Source organism: Magallana gigas, chromosome 2, assembly GCF_963853765.1.
Source record: "Magallana gigas chromosome 2, xbMagGiga1.1, whole genome shotgun sequence".
NCBI lineage: Eukaryota > Metazoa > Mollusca > Bivalvia > Ostreida > Ostreidae > Magallana > Magallana gigas.
Genome location: NC_088854.1, coordinates 61,339,047 through 61,366,134, shown reverse-complemented (window position 1 = coordinate 61,366,134; position 27,088 = coordinate 61,339,047). Strand labels below are relative to the sequence as shown.

At 33.8% G+C, this 27,088-nt stretch overlaps 2 protein-coding genes and 1 pseudogene across 2 annotated transcripts; 1 reads left to right on the top strand and 2 right to left on the bottom strand.

The window, feature by feature from the left end:
* Positions 1-7,670: 7,670 nt before the first annotated feature.
* On the bottom strand, positions 7,671-9,434 carry LOC136271823 (uncharacterized). The gene has a single exon (XM_066072358.1). The coding sequence runs from the start codon at positions 9,432-9,434 to the stop codon at positions 7,671-7,673; it is 1,764 nt and encodes a 587-aa protein (XP_065928430.1).
* A 5,162-nt stretch (positions 9,435-14,596) lies between these two features.
* Positions 14,597-16,037, bottom strand: LOC136272574 (uncharacterized; annotated as a pseudogene).
* A 6,985-nt stretch (positions 16,038-23,022) lies between these two features.
* LOC136272573 (uncharacterized) lies at positions 23,023-26,871 on the top strand. Its single transcript, XM_066074314.1, has 5 exons — positions 23,023-23,125; positions 23,588-23,652; positions 23,744-23,835; positions 24,156-24,264; positions 26,500-26,871. Exons 1-5 carry the CDS (start codon positions 23,024-23,026, stop codon positions 26,606-26,608), a joined length of 477 nt encoding a protein of 158 aa, XP_065930386.1. The 5' UTR covers position 23,023; the 3' UTR covers positions 26,609-26,871.
* The last annotated feature ends 217 nt before the right edge of the window (positions 26,872-27,088 follow it).

Sequence of the window (27,088 nt, the reverse complement as noted above, 5' to 3'; positions counted from 1 at the left end):
TTGTGAAATTTATGGTCCCTGGGAAATGAGTTTAGGCCCTAGGGCGGGGCCAATATAGCCATATAGTGAAAATGTATTAAATCTTTAAAAATCTTCTTTACGTCTACACATGTGTTAAAAAAACTTAATAGTGATGTCCATAAACTCCTCTACCTACATTGTGAAATTCATGGCCCATGGGTCAGGGGTTCAGGCCGTAAGTGAGGCAATATGGCCATACAGTGTTAATGCATATAATGTTTAAAAATCTTCTTTTCTACTAACACACATCTGTGGAAAGTAATTAATTAAATTACAATTACTTGCTTTAATCCTTCAATTGAATTACCATTACCATTACAAGAGTTCTCAAATGTAATTAATTAAATTACAATTACTTTGCAGATATAATAAATTAAATTACAAATTACATTTGTCATCAAAATTTACCAAATCCATGATTTAGCTACAACACATAAACATTTAAGGAGATATGTCCATAATGTGAATACAAGTTTGTCATAATCAAAATACCTCACTGTTTTAGAATTTGCTAAAATTGTAACTACTCTGATGTATAACAATTTTTGGAAAGACAAAAATATGTTGGTTTTACTGTTTATTTCAAAACGAAGGTAGTCACAATATGGAAGTGTCCCATTCCACTTTGATATTCAACTAGCATTGAAAGTCATTTCCCCTAATTTACACCTCTCATGTCTAAATTATTATCTGAAAATTTTCTCATTTGCATTTATATTCTGCCTAGACAGATAACCATGCACAACGCAAACAAAAGTCACACGGGTTTCATAATTTATTTTATGTGGAAAACGTTGCCGTCGTGAGTAATATTGGTAAAAAACTACAACAAATAGAAACTAGATGCTGTCATTAGACAGTAATACCCGCACCAAGTGTTTGCCCGTAAATAACACTGTTTTACACCAGTTTAATTAAAAATGAATGTCACATCCAAGCTCCGGTAATACATTTAAAAATTATAATTTTCATAACTGAAGGATGAGATCCCTTCCCATATGATAATACACATGAGCACCACTTTATGTGCATTTGGGGTTGAACTATTTGCAGTGAATTTTCAGTTAATCAATATAATCTTAACATTTTAATGTCATAGAAAGTATAATGGTCTATATAATTATTACCAACAAAATTAAATTATGCCCCCTCCCCGTGGCGGTTGCCGGTTTTAGATTTGCTTCTGTGTGCCTACATGTACATCATCGTGTCCACAGATTTAGAGAAGGGGTGGGAGTGAAGGTTCCAGACCCCCCCCCCCCACAATGAAAATTCTTTTATATCAATTGTAAAATTACCAAAAATACACATTGGACCCCAATGCTCTTACAGACATGTAAACACTCTCATCCATTGCACTTCAATGTTAGGTAACATTATTTGGGGGGTAAATATTTAATTAATTATAATTTAATATACTTTATTGTTTATCTCAATAGGAAGTATACATCACAATATGCAGGTGTCCTGCACCACCTTAAAACTGTTATTTACCTAATAAAATAGTGCATGTGGATTTGAAGAATAGGTCATAAAAATACACGCATGTTACAAATAACTGATCTTTGTCTGAAGTTACGTACACAACACAGGTCTGCAGGTCTCATTTACGGGTACTAGTTTTACCCAGCTCTTCGGATGTATACATACATGTCTGTGTTTTCCATAAGCAGAAAAGGATCAGTTAAGATCAGCTAAAGGAATTCATTATTGTGTTTTAATTGGATTATCATTATGATGTTGACCAATATAGGTAAGCATAATACATGTAGTAGCAGTAGCACAATATAATGAGATGCCAGCATACATAAGTTCTACTTTCACTTTCTAAATGTGATCTCCCTTTCAGCATACTGTATCATCATCTTTTAATAGTTAAATATTAAGCTTATCATCGTTACCTATCCTATCTCATTTGTAAAGTTTCTGTCATTTTAGTCGCAAAAGTTATTTTTTTCATTTGTCAGACTTGCACTATTGAGTTGACCCCATATTGACCCTGTATAAACAATTTCTTATTAAATTTGTGTATTACATTTTTATATGAGTTATAATAGGAAGGAAGGAGTATTTCTTTCTTTATGTATTATAATGCATCAAATACAATGTAGGTCATGACCTTATGGGACTGTTCTGACCCCCACGAAACAGAAAAATACAAAATATCTTCTAATGTCATTATGATGCATCAAATGGTGTAAAGTACATTAATGACCCCCAGGTGTTGTCTTTAACCCCCCCCCCCCCGCCTTTATGAAATAGGAAATGATGATACAGTCTGTATATTTTGTTAACTTCTGAGATCTGAGATCCACATCCCTATAAAACCATATAATTTATTCTTGCTCTGTGTCATTGCGCGTAAAATTGTATATAGATTATGCCCCCTTGGAGACACCCTGACATTCTAGAACTAAAAATAATAAAGTATTTTATCTTATTCATATGTTACAGTAGTGTTTGATCCATGTGGGTAATTCCTAGCCTAATGATGTCACTGCTTTGTTTAGGAGACTTTACAATTGCCCCAATAGGTGAATACACATGCATATAACATTTTGTTTATAAATCTATTAAAAATTGAATTAAGCAATTTCCAAAATGTCAACGTGCATCACGAGAGAAAAAGCAATCAAGAAATGCATGATTTAAAATTTGCTACTGTACACATGTAAGAATGTATTAAGAAGACTGAATCTTTAGAACCAGGTTAGATTGGGGTGGGTGGGGGGGGGGTGAATGTGGAGTATAAACATTTATAATTTGAATCATTTTTTGTTATTAATTTTAACTTGTCAATGAATACTAGTTATTGATCCCAAGGTAGAAATATGACCTCTGATCAAATCTCAATAGATCATTTGTCAAATATGCAAGGTGTAATGTAATTTTTTTGTAGAATAACATTTTTTACCAGTTTATAAAAGTTTTTAGACACCCAAATTATATTTTGATTTTAATAGATCATTCGACAATTAAGGGGGGGGGAGAGAGAACAGTTTATTATTGAGTTTGTTTAGGGGTGGGGGTTCCAAGTCATATATATTTGACAATTTTTTAATGTAATATAAAATAAGACTAAGCCATACTACAGTCATGAACATGAATAGTATATAGAACAAAACACAAACTAATACATGTATATATATACAAAGGAAGTTTACAAAACATAGATGATTGATCTATTATAAACAATCTGGGTCCTTAAATTGAATCATATATCATGTACATATTATATTATTGTTTCTTTGTTCAAAGAATTTCAGATGGTATGTAGGTCAGGATCCCAAGTGCTCTTCCTGAAATTATCAAATATCATAAAAACCATTGAGATCCCCACCTTAATCCAAAGATATTCCTTCTTAGGTCATGGTGCATCAGATCATTATGGCGTGTAAGTCATGACCCTAAGAGGTCATCCTGACCCCCTTAGAATCAGAAATTGTCAATTATCTTTAAATTATTGATGTTTGATGATCCTATCTCTATTTAATCTTTATTATTAAGTCTCCCGAATGAAATTTGGAGACTTATTGTTTTTGTACGGTTCTTAATACATGTATAATTATTCTTCGTCTTCTTCGTTTTCTTCTTTCCCGCTCTGATTTTGTTTCTCAGAGATGGCTGAACAGAATTGTACAAAACTCTAGGATATGATAGGCATGCATATCTAGTTGTGCACCCTGGTATGATTTTTCTCATTTTGGGTGAGACAACCACTTTTCGGGGGGGGTTAAAGGGTATGGGATCTAACATTGAACCTAAATGTAGAAAGAATCGTAGACTCTATTGTAAATGGTAACTTGAAAACGGACAAAGATAATAATATAGGGTTTTCATAATCATATATTGACTGTTACTGGCAATATATAGGGTTTATTAGATCAGACCCCTGTGGTCATCCCCACCCTCAGGAATTTGAAATTACCATATATCTCAGAAACTGTTATAATCATGACCCCTAAACCATATATATTCATGTTTCTGATGTCAAGGGGCATCAAATGTTATGTAGGTCATGGGCCCTGTGGGTGGTCCTGACCCCCTCAAACAGCAAGTCCCTGAATATCTTCAAAACAGTTGAGATCCCCACCCTTAAACCATATATATTCTTGTTCCTTGTGTCAAGGGGCATCAAACTGTATGTAGGTCACGGGCCCCGGGGGTGGTCATGACCCACCTCGAACAGGAAGTGCACGAATATCTCGAAAACGGTTGAGATCCCCACCCCTTACCCATATATATTCGTGATCCTTAAAGGGCATCAAAATTAAGGTATGTGGGTAATGGGCCTCAGGGTTAAATTAAATTTTTCAAAACCGTAATGCACATCTATAGTCATTAGAACAGTCCCTATCACATCCCAAGATATGATGTGTCTATCCATTAAATCATAAAAGGAGTTCTAGGATCTATGGGTTTTTTTAGTGATAAACGTCAATTTTCTGCTACTTTATGACTCCCTGGATGAAATTTAAATTTTTAAAACCTTAATGCACATCTATAGGACAGTCCCTATCATATCCCAAGATATGATGTGTCTATCCATTAAATCATAAGAGTAGTTCTGGGATCTATGGTTTTTTTAGTGATAAACGTCAATTTTCTGCTACTATTTGACTCCCTGGATGAAATTTAGATTTTTAAAATCTTATTGCACATCTATAGGACAGCCCCAGTTAAATCCCAAGAGATGACGTAGTTACCCTAAAAGTTGTAAGAGGAGTTCTGGGAACCATACTTTTTTTGCAAAAAAACGTCATTTTTTGCTGCTCACTGAGCAAAAAAAAAAGACTTACTTAGTGGCTCGAGGCACGCATCTAACAAGATTGAAGACGATAGACAAAGTGAGACCGGACTGGTCAGTAAGGCTGACAGGAAGTGAGTGATTGACCAGATATAGTTAACTTGTACCAAAAATGATTACCGGATATACTTGACTCAGAGTGGTTAATTTGTACAAAAATATTTATGAAGAATTTTAAAATTTAACAATAGACAACACACACCCCGTCTGATATGAAAATATCACAAAATTGCATATACCGTACTCTGTTCACAAAAATGTTATTCATGAAACTGTTTTTCTAAATTGTCACAACACAATAAGCATTAAATGGAATGACACAAAAATATAATTTCAGAAATCGGACGCACATATATATGCGACTGTCCATCTTTGATAACACGAACTTCAAGTTTACGCACAAGTCCATCTTTGCTAATGTATTCATTTTTCCAACGACACCAAAATTTCTCCGCTAGAGACTGAACAAATTTCCATTGAATGTTATAAACTTCGCTGACACTAAGATTTTTAAAATCCTCGATTGAATCAACGGTTTTTTGAGTGAGCAAAACAGCTGGAGACAAAACGCAAGGTGCTTCAGGGTCGGTGGATACAGGTACCAGTGGACGGGCGTTGACTGTCGATGTCGCTTCAGCCATAAACGTGCTAAGGACTTCATGAGTAATTCTTGTGTGCTTAGAATCCAGTAAGATTGAATCAATGATTTGTCTGATTACACCAATTAAGCGCTCCCAAGCGCGTCCCATGTGAGAAGAGAACGGAGTGTTAAATTTCCAAACTGCTACTTGCAACTGTAAGAAGGATTTAATCGAGGGGTGTTCTACAAAAACAGCATTTATTCCAAGTTCACGAGTTCCACCAATGAAATTTGTCCCTCTGTCTAAATAAAACTCTTTCACTTTTCCTCTAATTGATGTAAAGCGACGTAAGGCGTTGATGAATGACGAAGTAGTCATCTCCTCAATTACTTCTATGTGGACACCATGGCATGATAAACATGCAAACAATACGGTCCATCGTTTAGAGTTGCCACGTGTTCGACGCGTGACAACATCCCAAGGTCCAAAACAGTCGACACCAACGTAGGTAAATGAATGGTTAGTCGTTCCTCAGGTAAGTCTGCCATTTTTTTTAGAAGCAAGTCTACCACGAAGTCGACGACACTTTACACAATCGGATAGAATGGAATATACAAGTCTTTTACAGCCCGTTATTCAATATCCTGCTGATCTAATGGCCCCGGCGGTTAGATGGCGTTCTTGATGACGAATAACTTGAATGAGGATTAGATTCTTCTCTCCCAGAGATAACTCTGAGCTTAGTTTAAGTCTCCCTCCAACACGCAGAACTCCAAATGAATCAAGGAATGGGTCAAGTCGCGACACTTTGCTGTTTCTGGGAATTGGTTGGCCACTATTCAGGTTTTCTATTTCCTTACTGTACGACTCCTGTTGAATTTGTTTAATGATGAACATTTCGGTTTTTCTGTAGATATCTGGTTCGTCTTCACTTTTACTGCTCACTTGAAATTTATCTCTGACAAAACGTTTCAAAGTCTTAAAGGCCACAACGAGATTTTTCCAGGTCGAGAATCGAGCAAAACGACGGGAGTCAAAGACGATCTCAGTTTTAATTTGAGTTTTGCAGTTATGATCATATCCGATGAAATTTCAACCATTGGGGTTCAGTTATCCAGCACTGTAGAGATGTAGTAATTGCTGTATGTGAATATCTTGTTGCAACATCAGCTGGATTTTTGTCAAATGAGACGTAAGACCACTGAGACGGAGACGAGACTTTGTGAATTTTTTCCACACGGTTTGTAACATACACAAAAAATCTACGGATTTTGTTACAAATGTAAACCATTCTACTGTCAGTAAAGTAATGAAATCGTTCTTGATGAATCAATCTTCAAGTAGTCACAAACTGCTTCTCCTAACTCTGTGGCAAGAACTGCTGCCCATTAGAAATCCAAGAGAAGTTTCTCCAAATTCGTCCGTCACTTGAAGATATGCCACCGCAGCTATTGCGTGTTCTGATGCGTCTGAAAAGACATGAACATCCCCGTGACGAGCCAAAGAAATGGAAGTGGCACCAATCATCCGGGGAACTCTAAAGTTATTAACAGATTGTAATGAATTAATCCAGATTTGCCATCTTTTCAAATGTTCCTCCGTAAGTGGTTCATCCCAGTGACATCCAGGAGATACAAGTTCACGGTGTAGAAGTTTTCCACTGATAGTGACTGGAGAAATAAATCCCATTGGATCAAATATACTGTTCAATGTCGATAGAAGGCCTCTGCGGGTCTAAGGTTTTTCAGCATTAGAGATTTTGAACACAAACATATCACAGTTCAAGTCCCACTGCATTCCTAAACTGTGTCGTACAGGTAAGTTGCATATTTCTGCACAATGATTTAGTTCCTTCAAATCGCTTCCTAGGTCATCTATAGGCAACAGCTGGAGATGGTGTGTTTCCGAAAACGTGAGCTTTTATTCGGTATTGTATTTTTCAAAGTTGTTATCCTGGTACTAAAGGAATCTGAGGTAATCACGATGATCGTCATGAACACGAAATGCATAAAACATTTGCTGAATGTCACCACTGATCGCAATTGCATTTTCACGGAAACGCATAAGGATCCCAACAAGGTTGTTCATTAAATCTGGTCCAGACATTAAAACACTGCTCAATGAAACGTCGTGAAACACAGCCGACGAGTCGAATACTCCTCGGATTTGATCCGGTTTTTTCGAATTGTACACCCCAAAAAGAGGTAAATGCCAGCATTCCCCAGGTATGTCGGAAGGACCAACTTCTGCTGCCCCACTAGCTAAGACTTTTGACATGAATGCAAAGAAGTGTTGTCGTTTGTGATGATCTTTTTTTTTAAACTTGTGTTGAGAATCAAAGCACGTTTCCAGGCCTGTGAATAATTGTTAGGCATCACTGGTTTTGACTCCTTGAAAGGTAATGGTGCGGACCAAAAACCATCAGTGTCTTTGTGGAACTCTGCGTCCATAAGAGCTACAAACTTGCGGTCCTCAACAGAAGGTCCAATCTTGTTGTCAAATGGTGTTCGTATGAATATGTCATCATCATTGTCCTTGACATTGATATTGTTGTGACACACTGGAAAGGTGGTGCACCTTCCGTCATTAAGAATATGCGTTTTGTTGACATTCACTTCCTTTGGAGGATGAACTTTACCAATACAAATTTCACTAATGACGACCCATCCTAGTGGAAGACGTTGAGCAAAGGGTAGACCTTGGCTGCCAGTAATTTGGTCAAGCACATGATGTACATCAGGTAAGTCACGTCCTATGAGCAGTTCAACATTCACATTGCGATCTAGGGGTGGTATGAAAGGTGCAATGCATTGTAGATGCGGTTGTGATTGAGCGACTTTGGGAGTAGGTATTTCAAGTTGTTCACTAGGAATAGAATCACATTCAATGACTTCCGGTAAGTTGAATGTAGTTGTACCATCCAAGGCTTTGACACATAATCCGTTCACACGGCGTCCAGCGACTGTCGTTACACCGGAGCATGACGTAAGAGTGTAGGGTGTACATTCTCCTGTAACTCCGAGTCGATCTATCAAATAAGGGGACACCAACGTCCGGTTGATCTGGTCATCGATTGTCGCATAAACACGGGTAACTTTCGCAGGATTTGATTGACAAAACACGTCCACTAAAACGATCTTCCCGCATGAACGACTCCCATGTTTTCCTTCTTCATACTCCCCGCCATTGCTTAAGGCAGTTTTCGCTGTTGAGACTGGTGTAGGGGATTCTGGTTTTGAAGGACGACGATCAATGTGCATCGCTGTGACATGATAAGGATTACTACAAATATCACATTTAATGTCCGCTGTACAATTTTTGGACACATGGCTTTGTGAGGCACAACATCGGAAACATAATTTCTTATCACGTAGAATGTTTTGACGCTCACGTAGCGATTTTCTTTTGAAGCCACGGCATTCGTTCAAAGAATGTCCAGCATTGTGTATGGGACAACGTGTTAACGGAGTTGATGATACAATTTCAACTTTACGAGAAGTGACTGCGCCAGTAGGTCTAGGTTTGCTGTATGCCATGTTTGTGTTTGTGGACGGTTGACATACACGTCCAGGATCGTTACGGATTTCACACATTTCACGGATGAACTCGACAAAAAAGGAAAATGGAGGGAATGCTACATCATTCCGTTTTTTATATCCAGCTGCTTGAGAGGTCTTCTTGTCTTGTAGAGATATGGGTAGTTTGGCAACTATGGGTAGTACTCCAGTAGATGAATTGAAGTAGCTCAAACAAATTTCGTATTTTGGATTAGTCATCGCCGTTTCAATTTCGGTGAGAATGTCCACGAGATCGTACAATTTGGCATGATCTTTATTAGAGAGGGTTGGGAACGAGTGTAGTTTCTGTTTTAGAGCATGTTCCACCATCTCAGGTCTCCCATATTTATCGTTCAGTCTGTCCCAAATAAGCTTTACACCTAGGCTAGGATTGTGGGTGTTTGCGGAGCGCAGTGTGCGTGCAAACTTTGATGACTCTGGACCCAACCATTTCACAAGTAAATCCATTTCCTCAAACTCTGTGACTAGTATAACACTCCGGAATGAAGAACTTCAAGAATTGAAATTTTCTGGACGATCATCAAAGTTGGTGAATCTTGTGAGTAGAAAATCCTTGAGTAGCAAAAACTTTGAAAAGTCGGCCATTGTCGAAGTGTTGCGGGCCGTTGTGGTACTAGATTTGGAGCAGTAATCATATGAGGCAATGGATTTGTAGTAACACAAACTTGACGCATTGAATGCGAGGGAACGAACACTTGCGAAGCTGCATTCAATGGAGCACTCCGTTGATCAACTGAATTTGGAACACGCATCTGAGGCACTGAATTTGAAGGAACACTCACTTGAGACACTGAATTTAAAGGGACATTCACTTGAGATACTGAATTTAAACAGACATTCACTTGAGACACTGAATTTTGAGAAGCACAAACTTGAGGCACTGAAATCGAGGTAGAACAAACTGGATTCACTGAATTAGAAGGCGGACACAATTAATGCATTTGATGAATTGGAATTGAAGGAACACAATTTTGATTAACTGTATTTAGATATACCAAATGTCGGTCATCCTCCTCTGGATGTTGAACACTGATTGGTGGATTCTGTTCCAAATATGGTAGATTTTGTTGAATGTGGCCATCCTCGGTATTTGATGGGTTATGGTCGTGATTGAGAATAAACGCACTCGTCATCTGTTCCCTTGAGTAGATCGGAAGATCAATCTTTTCTTCTTCTGTGAAGTCCGCTTCTGCTGAGATGATTTCTTTCTCCTGTCTGACGATACTAATTTTTGCTTCGATATCAGTTTTTTGTATAAAAAGCTCACCTTCTTTCTTGATCAGTTATAGTTTCGCCCTTTCAGCTTGCGTTTTAGCTCTTTGAAAACTTGATACATTTGACGACACATGACTTAGTGTTTCAAGGAGTTCAAATTTGGTCTCCTTCAACTCATCACTTGTTCTTTTTACAATTGAAAAACTTTTGTTCATTGAAACTTCTAATTCCTTTAACAAGTTGAATGCCTCCTCTGTATTTTGAGACAGTAGATATTTCTTATAGTCTTCACTAGATATACAGAAATCTTTGAATTTCACAGAAATTAAACGTTCTACTTCTCTTATTTTTGGAAGTCCTTTACGAATGTTCCAGATGTTACAAGAGCATCCTCTACTTCCGCCCAGGTTTCCTCGGTTTTACTTTTCAGCTTTTCACACTGTTCGGTACTGTGAGTTCAGTAAGGCTGACAGGAAGTGAGTGATTGACCAGATATAGTTAACTTGTACCAAAAAAGATTACCGGATATACTAAACTGTACTGTACAGAAATATTTCTGAAGAATTTTAAAATTTAACAATAGACAACACAATTTATGTCCACTATTTTTTTTCTTCATGAACACAACCTAAATACAGATTAGTCTTAGGTAGACGGGAGACTATAATTGTTATCAAAACACAATTAACAACCGTTGTTTCATACCTTATTCTTAAAGTTTTGCAATAAGGGAACCACCCTGTGGACATGTTTAATATCCAAAACTTAAAACCCATTTGAAGCCACACACTTAGGCTCTAGGTATTATAGGCAATTAATTACAAAGCATGACTTAATAGTTTATAAATTAAATAGTGATTTTTTAAAAACTAATTCAATGATAATTTACACATCAATTATTACAATACGAAGGGAAATAAGTATTTTTTTTTAAAAAAAAGAGATCAAGGAAATAATCAAATACAGGTACTTCATGAAATTTGCGAAACTTATGACTAAATATTTAACCACTGAAAAAGTTTATTTTGTAAAATATTTGATACGGTAAATAAAATAATAGTTCAATGGTTTTTAACAACCTTTCCTTAAACCATTGATATAGTTGGCGTATAAATGTACATCTTAGTTTAATAGAAAAGTTATTAAAAAGTTGAAAAGTATTTGGAATTACATGCCTTTTTAAAAAGTAATTAAATTACCATTAAATGTAATTGAAAATTTGGTCAGTTACACATTACTTTCAATTACATCAAAATTTGTAATTAATTACACTAAATTACCATTATAAATTACCATTACCCCATCCCTTAATTAGGAGGTCCTCTACTAAATTTGTAAACTTCATGTCCCCCGGAGTATAGGTTTTGACTCTAGGGCGGGGCCAAAACGGATCATTACATTCACGCTACATCAATGGATGATCTTTATTTTATGTTTCCACAATATCACATTTACATGGATAAACTCAGAAACGATAAAACAAATGCGTGTAAATTTTCATTGGAAATTTATTCTGTTCATCAAAGAAAATAAACTCCAACACACATTGCATTTTGAATGTCAACATGGTGTGTAAAACACGTTGTTGAAAAAATGTTAAATACTGCAATTATAGAATTAATCTTTTCGAAGAATGGTATTTACAGCTTCAAATTGGATTGTTATGAACAATTTGACTGTTATTTTCAATGCAACTTTATTTATGATCTCCAAAACCGTTTTTGGAGCGTTTCTGCAGTGAATTTTCTGCTACATTACGGGTATATGGGAGGCATTTTATTTGTGGTGAAGGCCTTTCCCGAGACACAGTTAGATTATTCCAGCTCAGCAGAGTGTAATGAAATTAATAGCAGTATTGTAGGCTTAAATCTTGATTATACAAAATGTCAACAATATACGTTTTGTCGATGTATCAATTTCATAAATGTCCGATGTCATATAGAATGTCAATGTCTAGTAGTGATGATGCATATAATGTTTAAAAATTATCTTCTCTGCTCCCACACACCTGTTAAGGAATCTGAATTATGTAGACCAAGAAGTCATCTACCAGACTTATAAATTTCATGTCCTCAAGGTAAGGGTTCTGACTGTAGGGCGGGACCTAAAATAATCATATAGTGTTAATGCATTTAATGTTCAAAAAATTGTCTTCTTTACTTCTGCTCATACTGAATAAAAACTGACTGCGTAAAAAGGAACAATAATAAAGCTATCTATCAAAATTTATTAAATTTCATGTCTCCCAATGTGGAGATTTGTATCTCGGGTGGGCACTGTATAGGGTAGGGGTTTATATGTAGTGTGTAGCCAAAATGGTCATTTAGTATTAATGTACATTAATGTTTATTTTAAAAAAGTCTACTGACACAGAATAAAACCTGACTGCATATAACAACATTAAGTTGTCATCTTCTGTAACATTCCATGTCAACTACATGTAAGGCAAGGGTTATGGCTGGGAGAGGGGGTATATATTTGTCTTATTATTTTAATCTGCACTGGAATTTCAATGAATGATTAAATTCACATATTAAGAACAGAGAAAATGAAGCTGTCTATCAAAGTTAAGATATTGTGAAACCACTTCGAAAGAATTCAGGGGGAGTTGATGGAATTCTTCCCTTGTTTCTTCATAATGGAGTTACTTGTATCTTCATTTGCTTGTACATATTTAGTAATTAATCATTGAATATAATATAATTAAGAAGTTGAATGATCAAAAGAGTTATAAGTATTTTTATCATCTGAAACAAAAACAGTTTTTGAACTTTCTATAATTATAAACCAATCAACTTGTTTATAGTAAAGAAATAATTGGCCAACCGAAATCACTGATAAGCTGTACTTGTAAACTGATTTTGGAATAAACACCAGATGGTGATGAAATGTTAATGACGGGTGAATATCCAAAAGCTGGAACAAGAGTACATAATAGTTTTTTATATTTCTTTTTATTTGTTTACATGCTCACAGAGAGAGCGTCTGTCTGTCCCTGGTTATGGGAAATTGGAGGTTGTTTTAAAAAACATGTATATACATTAGCCACCTTATTTTAGTTTATCTATGAAATATACACACATAAAACCTATATTGAAAGTTAACAAATATGGGAAAATTATTTTCTATCAGTTTCTAGCACCTCTTTAATATAAGGTCATGCACTCTGTTATAGTCTTTAAGTTTTCGCTAAAATTATAGGTTTCATAGTCCTATCTGAAAGATTTTAGGCGGGAAAGTGTTCGTCATTATTGTATCATACTTTTTCTATTCCAGAACGAAACTTAAATGCATATATGAGACTCCTTAATAAGTTTGTGTAGAGGCTATGGTACTCATGTTACCGTTAAGGCCTATTGGTCTCTTGTTTCATTATTATTCCATTTTCTATTTTTCAAAACTACAATTTTTGGGGGGTTTTGTACATTTACAGTTAAATTCAAATTTCTGTGTATATACGGAATGCATTAAGCATCATCATATTATAAACTTTCAGCCGAGTCTGCTATAATAACAGAGTAATCCGCATATATTATTAAAACATATTTATCATTTGTTTTTCAATTGATGTAAAATTACAACTTAAAAATATTTTTCAAAACCATTTAGATGCATATAGACAAATATAGATGACAATATTTTACCTTGAAGTCACCTGCTGAGACATTAATGCATCTTACCCTATCCTCAGTGTTTAATACCCTCCCGCATTCAGATCATGTTTAAGTTTTGGGCATAAAACCTTTGCAAGGATTTAAATCTGAATGTAGGACGATATTATGCATTGCATCTTTTGCATTTTTTTAATATAGATCATTTCATAGTATATATGTACACTACATGCAAATAGATGCATACCATATGCCAATTTCATATCAACATACTTTACCCCCTTTTGACTTCTACAGAGAGTAGGTGAGTAGGTAGACACAGTTTTACAAAGATAATCCTTATAAATTCCTCACTCCATCCTCTGTATACATATCTACAAACCAGGCATGGATGTCTAAAGAATGAATTATTCGTCACATGTAGTTCCGCTTCGGTATTAACCAATGAGGCTCTTACCCTATCCTCAGTGTTTAATACCCTCCCGCATTCAGATCATGTTTAAGTTTTGGGCATAAAACCTTTGCAGTTCATCAATCATACATGCCCCTTCAGTTCAGTAGCCTAAAAAAAAATAATAACCTTCTTCCAATACTCAAAAGAAAACAAACATTTTTATGAACATAACAAATTTTAATTTTTATCACCACATCAACATAGATGAAATATAATAAATCATCTAATAAAATATAATATATATATGATTAAGTAAAACATATTATTTCCCAATGTTCATTTATGTTTCAAATATGCTTTTTAAATAGACATAATTTTAGTTTCATATATGAGTATGTCCTTCAATTATGGTCACAAAGGAAGACAAATAACATCCTCTATCAGCATTAATCACACTCACATACATTATCATTAAATGTTCCATTCTTCACTGAAAGGCTTTACTCAAAGAATCATAATCTGCCTTTCCTTTATACTAAGATTCAATCCCATTTCCCTGAAATACAGATTCTGCTAACTTTGTAGCAACAACACCTGAATCAATCATTGTATGCATTTTACTATAATACTCTGTGCTTGACTTGCCAAACCAACCAGTGTATCTCATCACCTGATCTACATTTTCAGCAGATCCTGACGAAGCCATTGTAATTGCACAACCAGCTCTGAAACTATGAGGTGTTTCGCCCTCGTAAATACCTAAAGTTGAAAGATAATATAACAGTTTTTCATAAACTACAGAGTAACTAACATTTGTATCTAAAACTCTTCCATTGTCTGACACAATCCAAACAAATATCCCTTTGAAAGATCCTCCTTCAATTTGTTGGCTAATATAAAATAATCTAACAAACCCTTGACCGGACATACCACTATGTCTTCACACCTTTTTATTACAAAAGAATTGTTTTTTCCCTTTTCACCCCTCAATGTTTTACCAAATGTATGCTGGAATACCAAACCAGAACCATTCTCTAGAATCTTGACCTCCTGAGAAACTACATTGGACAAATCACCAGCCCTGTCACCTGCAAAGAACTGAACTTTTATCCATGCTTGATCTCGAATCAAAACAATTTTTTCTTTGAGAGTCAAATCACATCTATCTAATTCTCTATTTATAAATAAAGTCATTGCCTTAACTTTTGATTAGAAAATTGGTTTTGCTTGTTTTGTTAATACGTGTGCTTTTGCTTGCTCCTCCCTAATTAACTTGAGGTATTCTTTCACCATAGGTGTAGCTGCCGGGTTTCCCTTTGAAAGCAATACATCCCATATCTTTCCACGCCCAAATTCATACAAAATGTTATTCAACTTGTGAATTAAATTTTTCACTGTTCCTGAAGCAAGTCTCTTAGGACAACCACAATCAAAATCACCTTTCAAACCTTACTTTTCACAATATATCTTATGGATTGTAGTCTTTCCCTTTAGATCTTTCCAAACTAAAAACCTCCGGATATCAATTGTAGTGCATGACAATAAAGTTGGAGACCCAGGAGATGCTTTTAAAAATCCAAGAAAAGATTCTACAAGACTGTTCCTTTTTTTACACTTTAAAGAGGTGACAATTTTCCCGTCCACTTCCAAAAGCCTCCTATCTATTACGTCCCAGTCAATCTCAATGTGTCCTGGATTATCCTGCAATAAAAACCAGATGCAGAAATAACTTCAAATAAGTCACACAAGTAAAACCCTAGAAGCAAACAACGGCCACCTCAAACCTACATTATCCAACACAAAACTGTTCTTAGATGGAATCTTAACCATTTCTTTTCACCGTTTACACCAATACAAAATGACCCTATAGAATAAGCTAACAACTTTGGCCACCATATAGGTAAGGGTTCCATCATAGGAACTATTATCGTACACATGACCTTTTGCTGCTCGAGTAAACAAATAATAGGAAAGATCAATCCGAAGGAAGGAAAATCATAGGGGTTGATTTCCTTTCTAATATCTTGACAAAAGACAATAATACCTGCTGATAGAGGAGTTGCACAAGGTGTAAACTGTTTTAAAGGCATACCCTCTTTTGAACTCATTGTATTTGAATCTATTGCCATTAAATCTATTGAATGTGGACCATATGCTGTCTCCGCCAACCTCCATGCCTTTTGGCTAAGCATAGTGTCTGCTGCACTTAAGGGTATTGTTTACTCATGGTTTGAGTTCTCAAATTCGAATTGTTATAAAGTTCAATGTCATGATTAAAATTTGTTCTAAACACAAAAAGTATCTGCGAAATGAATTATTTTTGACATAACATTCGATATTTCTACTATATTATGGAATTATGCCAAAACAAAAATAGACTTATAGCCAAACAGAGGAAATTCGGACTAAATTTTGCAGATTTTGTTTTCCGCTTAGATATTTATGGAAGTACTCTAATATTAAAAGATTTTATATTTAAGTCTATATAGTTTTGCATATTTTCTGTTAGTTTTACCTCATTTATTCATTATAATAACCATATGGACCGAATTTAAAAAATATTGAAATATGCTTAAAAACGAGAAAAGACACCATATCTCAAAATTTTGATCATTAACCTCATATAAATTATATGCCAACAGAATAAGATCGATATAAGTAGTTTAATACTATAAATGTTTTTGTATTATTATCATTCAATTTTTTGTAAAATTGGATCAAATATGGGTAGGAATTTAAAAAGTGATAGAGGTAATTCGGACTGGAATATTTATAAAAATTGTGAACAAAAACTTAATGTTTTGTATGTATTTAATATCACTGCCATTCATAAATTGTATTTCATTTTCAAAAGTGTTGAGCAATTTGTATCATTTTCATAATTAAGAAAATCTGAATCATAGTGTAAAATTTTAAGGGATTTTCCTTTAATTTTCCAAAAATATACAATGGCCATTAACTCAAAAAGTAGGTCATTGACCTACTTTTTTGAAAATGAAAATTAACACTACAATAAAAGGTCTATAACGCACAATAGTTGGTTTTTCATTGTCATCAGTGGAATTTTTTTTCGTTCTGAGTAAACGTCATCCTTAAGATTCTAAAAGGTTTATCTGCCTCATTCAACTTTGAGGACACAAATGTTAAGCGTAAATCAATATTTTTGTAACAATAAACTGAAAAACATCTTTTATGATATATTGCAACATTACACAAAATTAAAGGTGATATTTAATATTAACTTTTTTCAGTTTCTCGACACCTGGTTGGTTAAATGTTTTATACTAAACTTCACTGCATGTAAGGTTAATTTTCAGTACATAACTTCTACTTAAAAACAAAGAAACAAACCGTTATATCATCTTTACCTCTCTTTATGTCTCAATTATAAGTGAACTTTATTTAGCTCAGTACTGTATATAATTTACGTTTAAATGCATCTTTTTATTAAAAAAAGCAAAATAAATTTCTTATTATAAAAATTTATTGTACAAAATAAAACTCAAGTATATATAACCTGCATAATGTTTTGCTGAATATAAAATAATTGTGGTGATAAATAAAAGAAATCATGCAGTTCACATCTGTTGTTTGCTTTAATTAATTAATAAAATGCATATACGAATACACACTATAAAAAAAATGTTTAAAAATGTTAAAAAGAAATAATGATACACACAAAAACGTGTGCTCGACTTCACGAAAATATGAATATGAATGCAGTATGTATTTTTCATGTGTCCAGCTTCACACGAAAACATGTGTGCTCGACTTCACGAAAATGTGAATATGAATGCAGTATGTATTTTTCATGTGTCCAGCTTCACACGAAAACATGTGTGCTCTACTTCACGAAAATATGAATATGAATGCAGTATTTTTTTCATGTGTCCAGCTTCACACGAAAACATGTGTGCTCGACTTCACGAAAATGTGAATATGAATGCAGTATGTATTTTTCATGTGTCCAGCTTCACACGAAAACATATGTGCTCAACTTCACGAAAATGTGAATATGAATGCAGTATGTATTTTTCATGTGTCCAGCATCACACGAAAACATGTGTGCTCGACTTCACGAAAATGTGAATATGAATGCAGTATGTATTTTTCATGTGTCCAGCTTCACACGAAAAAACATGTGTGCTCGACTGCATTTGCCTGACAAAAAATACATATACAATTATTTGATACTCAATATAATTATGCAACCACATAAACTTAAGACTTTTTTACTTAATTCAATCACAGATCAGCTAAGAAATCGTTCTCTTGGTACAATTACAATAACATTTCTTTCACCACAAACAATGTCAAAAGCATACACTGCTTTACACCTTATTCTCTGAACAGGAATAAATGATGCTAGACCTTCTTGTTCAAAAATATTGTTCCTCCACACAGTCACTGGGTTTCCATAATAAAATTTCATACCTTCCTCTAACTTTCCATACCACTGAACTTTCGCTATTACATGGACAGAAGATTTACCATTAATAATAACATTATGCAAATAAATTTTTAATATTTGACCTGGTCTTGAATCAAGTTCCATATCATCAAAATCTGCAATTTTGCCATCTTCAGCACACCAATTTGCTACAACAATAGATGAACGGCTACTCCGTCCATTCTTAACTCCTAGCACTGAACCAAAAATAGATACATCTTTTACTGATCTGCATGACATACATACAACCATTGAACTATGTGGCACATTTGGGTATAATTTTAAGTACATCTGTTGAAGGTATTCAGTCTCTTTTTCACTTAACGTACAGTTTTTTTTAGAAGAAAATGACAAACATTTATCTGTATCAAATGTCCAGTCCCATACATCATAGTGTGTGTGCCTTGATGACATTTCATATATAAAAACAAAATTTGAAGCACTTTTCATCTGTAGCAAAGAACCCCTGTCTTTTGCATCATACAATGATAACATTTTCAAAAAATCTGGACCGAAGTCATCATTTACGTTTTCGTTACAAGAAATATCAAAAACATGCATACTTTTTTCAAACTTTCGCATCAACTGCATTTCTATACATCTTTTATTGGTTGGAAATGATCCAAGAATGCCATTTTCTCTTTCAAAACTAAATAACAAAAATGAGTACACCGGTCCAAATCAAAAATACACCTTTGTAAGTGTGCATGTAAATGCATGTTCATGGTAAGACCTTTAAAAAAAAATTATACATCTTGAAATATTAATATTAAAACACAGTCTTCATGAACATTCATGAATATTCATGCAAACACCTATATAAATGTGGCATCTTTAATTTTGAAAAAGAAAGATGTGATATATTATAGTTTCATTATTTATTCAATTCTAAGAAACATGTAAATTCATTGACAACAACGAAGGTCTCAGACATCATGATCAAATGGTCATTACTAGATCCTTAATTTGACACTTAATTTCTTCATTGTTCAATTTATATTTAAAAAAAAAAATGACATAATTTATCGGTGAAAAATCAATCTTTGCAGTTGATACATTATTGCTGTTTTATGTTGTTAAAAATCTTGTAAACTAAAATGAAAAAGTGAAATAATTTAAAAATTTGCATATTTCTTTGGAAAAAGGATTGTATACGTTGATTTCCAACTTGTTTGAAGTATATCAAGTTTATTAAAGACATGGTCGGTTGTCAGTCTATCATAGAAGCATATATACACACAAGACGAAGTGCGTATGATCCTGGGAGAACGACAGAGAAAATGTTCCGAGCACATTCGGTTGAAATTTGGACCCCGTCGAGTTTAGAACCTCTGAGGTTTCTTTGTAAAAGGCATTACTGTTGCACATATTTGAAAGCGATTCATTGTAAGAAGTTACAAATCCGTAAAATATTCCGTTGAGAACTTCCAACAATGCATTTATGATTAGCTGTTTAAAGTCAGACAACTACCGTTACTGCACTCCGAGTTTCGAGGAGTCCGCCATTGTTTATGAGGTGTTATGTCGATTCGCCTCCGTTACAAAAACACACTGAACTTCAATTTGTCAATTAACTTAATGTTAAGCAATAATGAAACTATTACTTTAAAACATTAATGCAAAATTAAAGAAATAAAGTATGAAACAATATTTAATTGAGTGTAAATTATTTTTTAAGTTCCGAAACCTTGAGGGTTCAAAAACGGAGGGGGTTGAAATTTAACAGACACAACTTGTGTAAACTGAACGATATTAAATCGTACGTTTCTTCAATCTCTTAAAAATATAACAAAAAAAACTTAAGCATTTTATAATTAGTTTCATTTAAAGATATTTTTTGATTATTATTAACTGATGTTCAAAAAAAATATTTAACGAAATGAAAGAGTCTCAGAATACACTGTCAGCGAGTTGTTTTGATTTTATTACGTCACTTCCGCCCAGTGATTACGAATTTTGAATGAAAGCAGACGGATCTTCAACATGAGCGATGGATTATTAAGCATGGAACATGCAAGAAGATAATGCAGCAGATGTAGTTCAAAGTAATGGTATTAAAGGTAATATAGTATGTATATATTGATATAAATTTTATGTAATAAGGGAGTCAAAATGTAAGATTCGTTTTTTTCAAACATTTCAAAATGGCGGTTTTTAATTTGTAGTGAAATTCTTTTTTGACTAACTTATAAGTTTTAACTACATAATTGATAATAACTTACACATTTGATATACCTCAATCGGTTCAATTATAAGGTAAAGTTATATGCTGATGTCATTTGAGTTAATACAATTATTTTTTTTACTCTAGACTTGTGCAGTGAAACCAGAATATTGGACAGCCCTAAAGATAGTGATAATGGAACATAAATTTCAGTAAGTAATAAATAAATTCTATTGTAAGTAATTGAAAATTTCTAATAGAACGGCCAGTATCATTTAGAAATTTGAAAACAGTTATAGTTTCATCGTAATAGTCCAATCCACACTTTGCAAAAGTTGTTCCCCTTTGCGGGGTCAACCCAAAGGTCAAAAGGAAAAAAAAAACAACTTTTCCCTTCTTTATGCAACCAACTATTTAGGCGTCCTGTGAAGAAACCTCTTTGAATTTAATTTATTTATTCGATGTGTGGGTTTTTCATCTTGTTTCATCTTGTTTTATTTTTCTGCGATATCACTTTTTCTAGAGTAAGCACTCTCATTCTTAAGCTCTAGTGCAATTTCAGCATTATCTTACTTGATAAATATATTTGAAATAAAAATAAAATGAGATGATTGAATGATTAGTTGATGTTCCAAATGTTTTAAACAACATGTCATAATTATACTGCTATTTGTCATATTATTTTTGTACAGTGCAGAGGTACAACTCTTCTGCCACCGAAGGGGCTATATGTGAAGCCTGAAGAATTGCCACCAAGAAGTATTGTCACCAAGACACTCTGGGTTTGTAGAAAATAATCATTTAAAGGATGGAGCATTTTACCTACCATGCAGTAAATGCACATTGCAATATATGGAATACAAGTGAAATCAACATGAGCAAAGGCAAGGACGATGCAAAAAAGGAAGATTTCATAAAGAACATATTGATAGTTTTCAACTAGTTATCATATTCTGATGTCGCTTATATTTCAAATCATTGCATATTGGTATGTCAATTCTAATATTGTAACATTCCTTTAAAGCTAATGAGTTAGTATTGATATCATTACCTGTTGTTTTGCAAACTTTATTAAACTTGCTGATTATTTAAAGTGAAAGTCAGTACATAAGAATTATGTGATACTAATGATATTGTCTCATTATTCTTCAATTTATTATAATAAAGTATTTTATATTTGATTTTTTAAGAGATTTTACCTTTTTATATACAAAGTGTAGAAGGTAAGAATGTTCATGAATAGTTCATGAATTTTATTTATGAATTATTCATGAATAAAATTCATAATGATATTCATGAACAGTTCATGAAGATTCATTAAACTTATTCATGAACAGTTCATGAAGATCCGATGAACTTATTATTGGACATTCATCAAATGATGAAGCTTCATGAATATAATTGTTCATGAATTATTCATGAAAAAGTATGTTCATGAATATTCATCAACATTTTCTCATGAACAAAAATAATAAGTTCATGGGATCCTCGTGAACTTTTCATGAACATTTCATGAATATAAATCATGAATCATTCAAGGGAAAATCATGAATTGTTCATGATCATCTCGCAGGGGTATAGCTCAAGAGAGCTCTTGTCTGGCATCTGTCCGTCGCTCCTTTTATATATTAAACAATTGTTATTGAATTTATGTTTGTTTCGTTTTATTTTATAACCATATGCACATTTCTTTAAGTCTGGAATTCGGAAATCGCCAACTAGAAAGTCCCCAAGAAAAAGGACAACGTTAACTCCTGCTTCAAATCAAAGTCAAACAGGCAGAAATTTGGTAGGTATCCTTTCAGCTAAAACCAGGATACCCAATAAATGGAGAAAGTATCATAATTCATTATTGTGGTGGTACAAGCATTCTTATCGAAAATGTATTTATGTGGGGTTTTTTTTTATATAAATGCAGGGTTCAAGAACCCAAAGAAATGATATGACTCAACAACCAAATGTGCATGTAACACCTGGTGATGAAATATCCAGTGGTAATATTCGTACTTTCATTTTTTTTAAAGGGACAGGGGCTTAGGGGTAAAGTTGCTTTAATTTTACAAGATATCAAAATCCATTAGTGGATACTTTCATTACACTTAATATTATTGTTTATAGTCTGTGTAAAAAACAACTTTCTTTGTTAAAGGAAAATCACTTAAGCAACAACTTCAAGAAATCATTGGAAACCAAAAGGAAATGATGCAGGGGATCACAAGCTTGAAAAAAGACCTTTCAACCATTAAAGGAGAGATGGAAATAAGAAAAGCAAATGAACCTGTAGAGATTCCAAGTAAAATAAGAGTAAGTCATACTATTTTTTATAGATTTTATATATGATAATTTCAATTAATGTTTTTGTAACAGAAGTTTCAAAAAGTTTATCACAGAGTTAGAAGTTTCAATTTTGGTACAAAACCTGACATCACAATACTCTAAGAATGACGTCATCATGCTCAAGGGGAGATATATTACGAACTGACTGTGTATGGAATATACACGGTCTTCATGTGACTGCTATTAACCGATTTCCTTACAATTTAGTAGGAGGTAAGATATATACAGTCAAACTTTGTTATCATTTAAAAACTTTGTGATATCCGAGTATTTGAGGGTAAAATACTTGAAAAATAAGTGGTTGGGACTTAAAAATCACTTCGATAAGTTCATGTATTCCAGATATCAGTGTTCGAGATATCGAAGTTCAACTGTACATGCACACTGAAGAGCATGACCAAGTATCTTAAGTATTCTGAATGCTTTCAGGTTGCAGTTAAAGATTTTTACACAAGTGGCCTTGAGAGAGACATGACATGGAATTTGAAAAAGAGGTATTACTAGATTAACTCTTGCAAGAATCCAAATGAAATTAAATGAAAATCTAAAAATCAGTTTCCTAAATGTTTTGATATTTGCTCACAGGTATACAGATGAAGACAACTTTGAACTTACCAATTACATTAAAACAAGTGTGCAAGGAATTGCCCCAGATACCTCAGAGGAAGTTATACATGGTAAATTTTAAATGTCATTTATACATTTTTTTAAAGTAAAATATCTATGATCTGTGAACACAACTGTTATATTAACAGGCAGTTGATATAAAATTAAAACCATAGACGAATTTGCAAAGTTGGTAGTGTAACCACAACTGTAAATATGAATGAGGTTATGTGCATGTATATGCATTTCGTGATACAGTTATTTAATACGATTTATTTCTCAGTCAACTGAGAAGGTGAACCAGCTTACTGTGGCCTGATAACAATATTGATTCAAAACTACTTGATTTTTTATATTGAGAACATTTCTTATTGATTGATTTCTTTTGCAGGTGCCATCAAAAGATATTTCACCTCAAAGAAGGAGGCAGAAAACAGAGTGTCAAAAACAAGGCAGAAATTCACAAAAAGAGGCAGGCAACCTATGAGAGAAAAAAGGAGGTAATATTAGATTGAGAATGGTTTTAACATGTCATATTTCAACAGTTCAGATATTTCTAAATAATTAAGGTCTTCCGTTTCCAACGGAAGACCTTATAGTGATTGTAATGTTTCCTATTATCATTTTTTTTGTCCGTTTTTTGTCCACAAGATTTCTCAGAGATGGCTGGATAGATTCTCTTGAAATTTTCAGGACTGATAGAAAATGATAATATCTCTAGGCGTTTTTTTCATTTTTTCAAAGTTCACTTCCTGTCGTCCGTTTCCTGTCCCGCAACAAAAAGCTATGTACAATGAGATCTCAGAAACGATAAAGACTTGAACCTCCAAACTTTGAGGGATGATAGACCTATAGTTGTAGATGTGTTTAAACTATTTTGTTTTGTTCGTCGTAACTTCCGGTCGTTACCGGAAGCACTTAAAAAATAACTACTTTTTCCCATAAAATTCCTTTTCCATAAAATAAATATAAAAGTATAAATACATACATAGGTTATCTATGCGATGTTAACTCAACAAAAAAATTCTACTTCCGGTGAGATATCTCAAACATCTCAGGTAGCTTTTTTGAAACACATTTTGTACAAACGAGATCTCAGAAACTATAAGTGATCAAAGCACAAAACTTCCATGGATGATAGGCATTTGATTGAAAATGTGTTTAACCGGTTTCGTTTTTTCTTCCGTCACTTCCGGTCCACACAGGAAGAGTTCAAACAAATCGAACTGTTTATCAATTTAACTTTTTCCATTGATATGTGTAGTGTGCTGGATGAGAAATAAAGTACAAAGGGCAAGTATACAATAAATATTAAATACAATCTAGATTGAGCACTTCCGTTTGTCCGTTTCCTGTCCCGCGTTGAAAAAGCTTGTATCAACGAGATCTCAGAAACAGTTAAGACTTGAACATCCAAACTTTGTGGGATGATAAACATATAGCTGTAGATGTGTTCACACTATTTTGTTTTGTTCGTCGTAACTTCCGGTCGTCACCGGAAGCACTTCAAAAATAACTACTTTTTCGCATAAAACTCCTTTTTCATAAAATAGATATATAAGTATAAATGTATGCATAGGTTGTCTATGAACAATTATGTTCAAAAGGCAAGTATACAAAAAATATTTAATACAATTTACATTGAGCACTTCCGTTTGTCCGTTTCCTGTCCCGAGACAAAAAACCTTATTTCGACGAGATCTCAAAAACAGTGTCGACATGAACAATCAAACTTTGTGGGATGATAGACCTATTAATGTACATGTTTTTACGCTCTTTTATTTTGTTCGGCGTAACTTCCGGTCATCACCGGAAGCAATACAACAATTTTGTTTTTCTTTATTTATTTCGTTTACATGGAATGAATATATCGGTATACAATCTTAGATGTGTCATCCTTATAATGTTAAATATTCAAATAACTGTTACTTCCGGTGATATATCTCAAATATCTTTATGTAGCTTTCCTTTTTACAAATTTGATGCCCGCAAGAATTTTGTCACTGTAAGTGATTGAGACACGAAGCTTTCATGAATAATAGACATTTGATTGATGATATGTTTAGAGGGTTTTATTTTGTCAACTGTCATTTCCGGTTTTCACCGGAGGGATTCAAATAAATCATGTTTTGAACAAGTTTAACTGACTTTCTTGGGTGTTTCATCTAGCCTGATAAACAGTGATGTACGCTAAGCAAATGTATGAGAAATACTAGCTTTTGTTGTTATTATTCACTTACGATTGTCCGTTTCCGGTCCCGAGACAAAAATATTGTTTCATAGAGATCTTAGATTTGGCAGAGACATGAACAACCAAACTTTGAGGAAAGATTGACTTGTGATTGTACATATGATTAACATTGATGTTAAGTTCGGTGTTACTTTCGGTCGTCACAGAAAGTACTTAAAAAATTTGTTTCTTTTTTATTCTCGTTGTTTTTATTGGAAGTAACGTCTGGATATATCATTCACAATAATTATCATATCCACTTTTTTTTATGTGAGAGAAGCAATGTCTTACAGTTAAATTGATACATGTATATCAAAACGGAAGACCTTTTTGTTGCTTTTGCAACAAGAGTCTAGTTTTTATTCTAATTATTGGGATTCTACCTTTATCATGATTGTGTGATACGAGAAGCTGATTTAAGAGGCATATCAAGCTTTTTGTTCTTTTTTTTTTTCAAAAGAATTTAAACTATTTTAAAATTCATTATCTTTGTTCATCATTGCAGAAACTTAGACGTCGGCTGTCTGCCTTGGACAAGAAAACAAAATGGTCCAAGGACAAGAAGGAGCTTGTGCGTGGATTACTTTCCAGCAAGTCAGCACATAAGTACATGAGTAGCGACGAGGAAGGGGATGATGGCTTTATTTCCCACCCTTTTTCCTGGGAAAGTGAAAGCTTCCGGAGTGTTAAAGACAGTCTGGACAAAAAGATCCTGGAGACTTGTCCAGTCAGGAGTAAAAGACTGCTTTCCAAAAGGACTCGTGGAAGTCTTAAGGATGAAGAACGCTTCCTGAACAGTTCATGTGGATTGTCTCCTTAAGGTTGACATCTATAATTCAGGACTGGGAAAATTGTTCTAAACAGTCTAAATATTCAAATAGCCATCAGTTTGTTTGTTTTTTTGCATTGAATAAATGTCATCCTTTATGAACTATATATATATATATATATATATATATATATATATATATATATATATATATATATATAACCGAATCTCGTCACATAGTGGCAAACCGTCTGAGGTGTCACATACAGGCAAAGGGTTGATTTTATGGGGAAAAAGCATCTTTTAAGAAATAATTCATGATGAC

What these genes read in the sequence shown, in the direction of transcription:
- LOC136272573 (XM_066074314.1), top strand. Translation starts at nt 23,024, where the DNA reads ATGCAGGGGATCACAAGCTTGAAAAAAGACCTTTCAACCATTAAAGGA. An exon ending in AGATTCCAAGTAAAATAAGA is followed by an intron (nt 23,126 to 23,587) that starts GTAAGTCATACT and finishes GAATGCTTTCAG; the next exon opens with GTTGCAGTTAAAGATTTTTA. An exon ending in CCTATGAGAGAAAAAAGGAG is followed by an intron (nt 24,265 to 26,499) that starts GTAATATTAGAT and finishes TCATCATTGCAG; the next exon opens with AAACTTAGACGTCGGCTGTC.
- LOC136271823 (XM_066072358.1), bottom strand. Translation starts at nt 9,434, where the DNA reads ATGGATTTACTTGTGAAATGGTTGGGTCCAGAGTCATCAAAGTTTGCA.